The sequence below is a fragment of the Hydractinia symbiolongicarpus genome, chromosome 11, assembly GCF_029227915.1.
Source record: "Hydractinia symbiolongicarpus strain clone_291-10 chromosome 11, HSymV2.1, whole genome shotgun sequence".
Lineage (NCBI taxonomy): Eukaryota > Metazoa > Cnidaria > Hydrozoa > Anthoathecata > Hydractiniidae > Hydractinia > Hydractinia symbiolongicarpus.
In genome coordinates, this window is record NC_079885.1 from 24,061,449 (window position 1) to 24,069,584 (window position 8,136).

General features: G+C 38.0%; 1 protein-coding gene across 1 annotated transcript; it reads left to right on the forward strand.

Moving 5' to 3' along the window:
* The first annotated feature begins 696 nt into the window (after positions 1-696).
* On the forward strand, positions 697-5,500 carry LOC130613571 (uncharacterized). The gene is made up of 7 exons (XM_057434896.1): positions 697-726; positions 1,278-1,300; positions 1,522-1,694; positions 1,822-1,912; positions 4,274-4,455; positions 4,502-4,552; positions 4,638-5,500. The coding sequence occupies exons 1-7, from the start codon at positions 697-699 to the stop codon at positions 4,808-4,810; spliced, it is 723 nt and encodes a 240-aa protein (XP_057290879.1). The 3' UTR covers positions 4,811-5,500.
* Positions 5,501-8,136: the final 2,636 nt, after the last annotated feature.

Here is an 8,136-nt window from a genome sequence, read left to right on the forward strand (position 1 = left end):
GCAACAACAATTTGCATCTCCAAGATACCAGTTTTCACGTATTGTTCAGTCATTACATGTTATTCTACCAAGACGTATCAGCTAAAGTTGGAAAATTTAGAAAAGCGAGCAAGTCGTATTATATTCAAGGAGAACGTGCCAAGAAAATCTAAACCAGCATCAATTAAAGATCTGTTAAGGAAACGTCTTTGCCTTCAAGTTTTCAAGTGTGTTCATGGAGACGTGTGTGAAACATTTGTATATTATTCGAAAAAATGACAAACAACACAAGAAATAAAAATCATTTACTACGACTTCCTAAGATTAAGCTGGAATCAAGTAGGAAAAGTTTCTTTTTTAATGGCGCAAAAACTTTTAACGAGCTTCCTCTGAAAATACGTGCTGGGAAACAGGACCAATGGAAGAACAGAAATTTTGTAATTATATATATTTTGTATATTTTACTAATTTTTGAATGGAAAAATCCTGTATAAATATTCGTTATAAATAAATAAATAAATAAATTGCATCGTTTTTAGATAATATAAAAGATCCATGTCGCAAATTTTTTATTCCGCAATGTAAAATATATCGACAGGTCTACGCTATGCTTTTGCTTAATATGGGGCTATTGCAATACCTGTTGGAAAAATCAACGGAAATTCGCCTGCCGCTGCTCAAAGCTACCATCTTGATTTGAAAATTGGGTATTATAATATGGAGAGACGAAAAGGTTCATATAAATGGGTTAGTTAAATATATAAAAAAGGCATGAAGGGAGAAAGAGGCTGTTTTTTAACCTCATCTCATCTTGTTACATTTTTAAGAACGAGGTTGGCTTTTTCTACATCTATGAGAAACTTTCCGAGGAATAGAAATTTAAAAATAAGCAACATAATGTTTTACAGCGATTTGCAATGGCGGCTCATAAGCTAATACAACATAAAAAAATACACGGCTTCATTCCTCCTCGACGTTTTTTTCAAGCATTCGCCTGTCGAATTCTTCACATATTCATTGCAACTTCCATCATACGGTCATCTGTTGTTTATATTTTCTACCTACAGAAGTTCTTGCGCATGTGCAAAAAAACCGCAAACTTTTTAACTTTTGTAAACATTGGCAAGTCATCTATAGGTCATCTATAGGTAGAGCGATAGGGCGAAAACTAGGCGAATTTAGACGGGTTGCAATACTAAATAATAACTGGAGAAGTTGATAAATATAAACAAAAGCTCCTTTGATCGTTTTTTATATTTTAAATGCAGACTAAGCTGAGCATTTGTTTATTGTTTTAGGGAAAAAATGATAAACATTTAGGGTACCGTTTTATCGAATTAAGCTTTTATCCAACTCTTCAGTTTTCACATACACCTGAGATTTAACTACAACTTGCAATTCCCAGCCATACATACCTTGCTACATACGTTACGGAATATATTATAATGCAAGAAAGGTTACAAATTAAAAATTGGATACATAGAAGACAGGCAAGTGAAAACCACAACAAAAGAAGTTCAACATTTGTCTTTGTTTTCACAGACAACAAAATTTCCACACAAATGCTTACAATAAGTTCCGAAGCCAAACATACGTTACATTATTAAATATCGAACTCACTAACACATTTGTGTGTCGCATGAAAAAAACTATGCTTGTGAAAGGATCAGTCGTCTTAATTCTGTTGTTGTGTTTGGCGACATTAGCTGAAGCAAGTAAGAATTATATTTTATTATGTTATTCAAAATTCAACTATGTTATCGAGGTGATTTCGGTGACACTCTATAACGTGCTACATTACAATAGCAAGCACCTTAAAAGTATGTACTTTTTAAACTCTAGAACGATGCTTACATACAGTATGCAGTTCAAACCAAAATAATACAATTCGAGGATGTGATAGACAAGGTTGTGGTTACCATGGTGCCAAAAGGTACGCTGTGTTGTTTCAAAGTATAGGTTTTAGGACAGTAAAGTTACAAAAGTTATTGTCGCAATGTGTTATATGAACGCTTGCTTTTTTGTGTTTGTCGCTATAAGACATCCAACACTTCTAAAAGGTCCTTCCCTTTCAGCTCCCTTACAGCACTTTCAGGATCCAACTATACGCATATCTTAGTGAACACCTTTTTTATCATTGCAATAAAATCGTGACACAGTTTACCATGAATAAAAAGTTAGTGGACATGAACTATTAATAACTCCACAATAAAAGGAACTAAATACTAGAAAAGCATTCTATATGTGCGAATACTTTTGAACTGGTATTAATATTCATTATTCGAACTGTGTGGTCGATATATTTGCAATATGCTGCAGCAACATTGTTGACCATAATTATTTCTCATAAACAGGTTATTTAGATTTTTTTGTATAAGTTTATAAGGATTTAAATGTAAAAATACATCAGAATTTGAGTTTTTTTCCCACTTTTTTGTTTATGCGCGAATAGTCAGGGCGCTATCGGCCATAAAACTAGACGAGTACTCGTAGTTTTTGGGGAAAAATCAAAACATGTCCCTACTACACAAAGAAACAGATTTTCTTTACTTGCTCTTTCAATTATTCTCGTGTGGTGGAATGATAACAAAAGCATTCACATAAAACGTGAAAACAAATTCTCACATCAAAGACGCCATCTTTTAACACCACGGAAGACCGTTTTATTTTTAACTGCATTACTTAATTTGAATCAGGGGATATAATAAAAATATTTACAAATTTTATAATTTCGAAAAGCTCAAAAAATACTGCAATTTTAATACAGAATTACATAAACAAAAACAAGTAAAACGTACAAGCTACTTATACTTTTAATAAAACACAAGGTAAAATATTAAAGCTTTTAAATTTACATAGATATTACATAGTCAGATATTGTTCGGCAAACTTTGACGCAATCTTTGTCGAGCACTTCCTGCACTTCATACATTTACCGGGAACAATTACACCAGTACGTTTCACGGTATAGGAACGGGGAAAGCCTTTAAAATCCTTAAGAAATCCATGGAGTTTCAAAGCGTGTTGAATCGGAGACACATTGACGTTTGATGCAACACTGTTTCCAACAATTGAAACATTGTCAGCTTGTATCAGCTGTATGGCATTAACTGCAACAACACCAACGAAACGCGTTACAATACGTTTTACAGTAAGAACAAAACACCAGAGCCCCAACAACTTCCACCAACACGTGACGCTCTGTTGTGTCACTGTAAAATAGTGACGTACGCAACAGCTTATTGCCGCGTGGCCTTGTGGTTATGGAGTTTGCTTCGCAATCACAAGGTCCGTGGTTTGGTCCACAGAGCGGGTGTGTTTAGCAAGTGTCTTTACCACAGCTACGGGTCAACCCATGCCATGTGAGGGAAATTAGGTAGGCAATGCCGAGATATACCTAATGTATATATTCCGAACACAGGATCCACATTGATAACAGTGTTTCAAACACTGAAGTGGCTATATCCTGTATAAATATTCATAATAATAATAACAATCATCATAAAATTACTTCAGCAATTCCCGCAGGTGCCTTATCCTAATGGATAGCGTTGGATTTTGCAAGATGGGGCTTTAATTATCCAGTGGATGTTGAGAAGAGCAACACTAGAGGATATCTTGATCTTATCTCTTGTGACTGTCGAAGTTCACTGTGTCGCACCAACCAGTGCATATGTAAATCGCACGGTCTTAATTGTAGCGATTTTTCTGGATTTATTATATACTACAAGTGTATAAAAGTCTTTATCTCTGTAACTTCGTACGCAGTCAAAAATTTAACGATTCCTATTGGCCAGGAAAAACATAAAAAAATCTTCCCTACGAACAATATGTCTCTTTATAGATTCGTTTTGCAGAGCTTAGAATTTATACTGAAATAGTGTTTATAGTTCATTCATAGTGTTTAGACATTTTTTTATTACTCTTTACATCATTTTTTCATATAATCAGATTATTTAAAAAAATAATATCATCAAATTTTTTTCCTACTCAGTGACGTCACCAAAATCTATAAACGCCCTGGTTTGGCAATTTAGCCACCTGAAGTTCGTTTGTCTTTTGGATTGCCTCCAACCTCGATCCCAGGGCCTGTAGCGTTTTTTTGATATCCTCATATAACAAAAAAACGCTAAAGGCCCTGGGATCGAGGTTGCATTGCCTCTTGCAAAGATTATGAACTAAACTTCATATTTTTTAATCTTTGCAAAACTTTTTTATTATTTCTGTTTGAAATTTCTGTTTGAAACAGTGCGATATTTCACATAGGTTTTCCGCTTTCCTTTTTCTTCAATAGGGGACGTAGAAAACATAATGGTGTAGATATCATCTGTACACCAGAGAGCATAGTGTACTCACCTTTTAACGCCACTATTGTCAGAAGAAGTACACCCTATAGCAAGGGCGGTAGTTATAACAATGGCTTAATGATGGCAGGGTCTGGGAAGTGGAAGGGTGAGATTATTGTGTTGATATGGCGTTAAAGCCGCTAATTTTCCTTATTGTCTGTATGTATGTCTGTTAGGGCGTGAAAAAATTCGTGTTACGTACTCATCAAAAAGCAAATGTGACATTTGTAAGAGAAGAGGATTTTCGTGAATCCTTCCACGGACTAACAACTAGTAATTTTAGTGTTAGTTAATCAATTTATTTGTTTATAGGTTTTACAATCAAACTGTGGTATTTCAAACCGTTCAAAACAAAAGGTTTTGTGGTTGCAGGAACAAAAATTGGAATATCTAGATCACTACCGTACGTGGGAATAACACAACATTTGCATTTGCGACTGCTGAAGAACGGAATTTTTGTCAATCCTTCTAATTATATATGTTAGCATTTATGCACGAACATATAAAGTGAAAAATACGTTCAAAATATGCATTGTGCTTCTCAACTAGGGGGATAGTTCTCAACGACATCGCGTTTTAAATATGTATTTTAGTTCACAGGTACTCTCTTTAACTAAGTTACGAAGTTAGGTCAATTTACACAAAAAAATCGGAAAATACATTCGACTTTTTAATTATTTAATTATATCTTATTGGAGAGTTCAGTAATTTTAACCAAGAAGTGTGAAAAACAGAATGTTTGTTGAAATGCTTTGTCGACTACTCTGAGTTGATTGCTCAAAGCTGAGCTTTAACACTCCTGCAAAAAATTGTTGGGAAAATGTGATAAGAAAATCAAGCCTTTTTATTATTTATGACGTTAGAATCTCTTTACTGTTTCCTCCCCTTTCCCCTAAAGGTAATGTTACTTATCTTTAAGGTTCATGGAGTGCTTCTGTTAGTATCAGCCAAGCATTTTCAAAATTCAACATTGATTTTTGGTAAAGGGAGAGCTCAAAAAAAAATTCCCCGGCAAGCGACGGATCATCGCCATTTTCTCTATATTTAATTGGCACCTTGTGATCAATGTGCCACTCTCCATAATTGTCCCAGGTCATAACCTCAGAGAACTGAGCCTCGATATGGACCCAGAGCGTAGCTATGTCGCACCCGAGATACTCCTGGGAACTGAGCCCCTTGTTTCCCCGCAGAGCCTTGCGGGTTCGGGTACTTACGACATCGGCGAGATGGCTAACAGGGTAGCAAATGGGGCACCAGGATCTTAGCTTTTGATGATGGCAAATCTGACTCCCGCCACATTCTTTATACTGGGATCTCCGCTTTTCATGGTGGCAGATTTGACTTCCCCTGCAGTCCTTACAGCGAGATCTTATCCTTTCACTTCCCTTGCAGTCTTTGCACTGGGCCCTCTGTTTTTCATGGGGCAGATCTGACTCCCAACACACCCTTTACATTGACCCCTCTGCCTTTGATGCGGGCACCTATTACGTTCCTGTGACGCCTTCTTTTTATCCAGGCATTTGATGCACATTTTTGTCCGTTGGCTATTACTCCTAATCCTGAATTTTTCTAAAGAAAGAGTATTTGCAGTTTGAGCATTTCTTAGCCTCCTCCATGTTGATTTGTATTTGTCTCCACGACAAACACAAATTTTACTAGACGGTCTGTTTTAGAGGTATCAGGGAACATTTATACCACCCTTGTTTTATCGCGTAGTCGTCGAATAAGATCGCTCCCGTCATATAACCGGCAAGTTTTAAATCGTCCTCCATGTCAATCTTAGCCCCTGGCCTAGAACCCCCCAGCGTCTTTTTTGCACCCAGGACGATCAGGATCGTGTACGATACCAGCCTGACCGACTCCCACAGGGAATCAATAACCTGCGTTTCGTGGGAGTTATGTTGCTTGCGTGAGGTGTAGCTTTACTTATTTATTTAGTGCAAATTTTTTTTTGAAAAAATTAATGCATCCTGAAAATGTCAATTTTAGGCTGGTCCTGTTGAGGCTCAGGGGCGGGCTTGTGAGATTTACCTCCAAATTTGTACAACCACACCCAAACCCCTATGGCAAGCACCGCAAGTGTGCCTACCCCGTAAATGTAGACCGGCTATACGGAAGTGGCCCCAGAAGAGGTCTTGACTGTAGGATCTACGGTACCCTCTTGTTGCCTAAGTTGTTCCTTTCTCTTCTTCATCAGTGCCGCTAACTTGTGTCCCTGGGCAACTCTTCCCGGATGCTTTACTGGTCTTGTGATCACCTTCTCTTCTTGTCTCGGTTCATCACTCATTTCTTATAAGTCTTATGGCTTATAAGAAATTTAACTGCCTGATCCTCAGGGAGCTTTCTCTTTAGTCCCCATCCCATCCTCTTTTTTGTTCATATGCCGGGCTGTATGCCCAACCACTAAGATAGGCGCTAAACACCTGCCAATTGTACAGTACGCGAGGACTCCGAGGTCCGTCATGGCATCCTTGATGATGGGGTCCTCTTCAATGTCCTTACGTAAATCCTCGACACTGTCGATGTTGACGAAATTTCCAATCATGTTAGCATAGGGGTTAACCACATGGGTAGACAATTCCCTAGTTGTTTTCTCCCCCTTCTCTTGTAATTCACGTTGTACGTACTCGGCATAGACCTTTTCAATGGCCTCATCGGGAGCCTTGTCGATAAAGCCTTCTGTACATTTATTCGGTAAGAGATCTTTGCCTTTGCGTAGAGCCTCATTCAAAGCTTGACGTTTGTCGGTGGGTTTTTCGATATGTTCAAAGGCTTGTGCGAAGTCGAATACTTGTGCAAGCTCTGACATTCCCTTTTTAGATGTTAAAATTTTAGATAGAATAGTAGTATTATCACATAAGGTAAGATTACCACAATATACAAACACACTTTCATTTAAGCAAGTGTGTTTGATCAACCGCGCATCACTGCATTCTACTCGGAGATTGATTTTGCCTTCGTATGCTCCTGGGGTCTCGGTGGTCCTAGTAGGTGGTAAATAAGCCTTACTCCAAAACTCACCATCCTCCAGATCGAGACGCCTCATCTCATATTCTTTAATGGGCGCTTCAATTTCCGCTATACTTGACAGCGACATGAAGCTCTTAGTTTTGTGGTCATCAGACACGCCACCTCCACCCTTGTAAATACCACAGCTGAAGCTCTACACAACCCTAACGCACATTTCTATATAGGGTTCAATTTTTTGCATAATGGCGTCCTTTAGAGGCTGGTTCAAATGCTTGTTGAACCGCCATATTTTTATCGTATTTCCGTCTTCCAACATTTGGATATCGTCTTCAATACCCTGATAGTCCTCCGTGTAGTCTTCCCGTGCTTCCTCTTCCATCTCGTCATGAAGCGTTGTCCCTCCCAAAATTTGTTCCTTTGCCTTATTGTAGTAGAAGGCAACGGTATCCCGCACACTCTGTAATCGATCGGTAAGAGCGTCGCGAGTTGCTACCACTGGTGCCGACACGGTGCTATATAGTTTGCTGATTGCATTCCTAAACCAACTCATTTATATATAAACATTTCAACAACATCAGAAGATTGCCGAGTATGTTGTTGAAGGTTTTGAGCATGCGTTGATGATCAGCGGATTTTTGTTGATGATCAGCGGATTTTGTCGTGATGAGGTGTGATGAAAATCTGTGACGTCACAAGTTAAATTGTGTATGTTAATTTTTTGAGAGTTTGACCGTGGTTTTTGGAAAAGTGTGGTTTGAACGGCTCCCTACTACTACTCATCGAAGAATACTAATAAGGTAATAGCGTGTTTTGCAGAACCGTTTCGGCTTCTTGTTTTTGT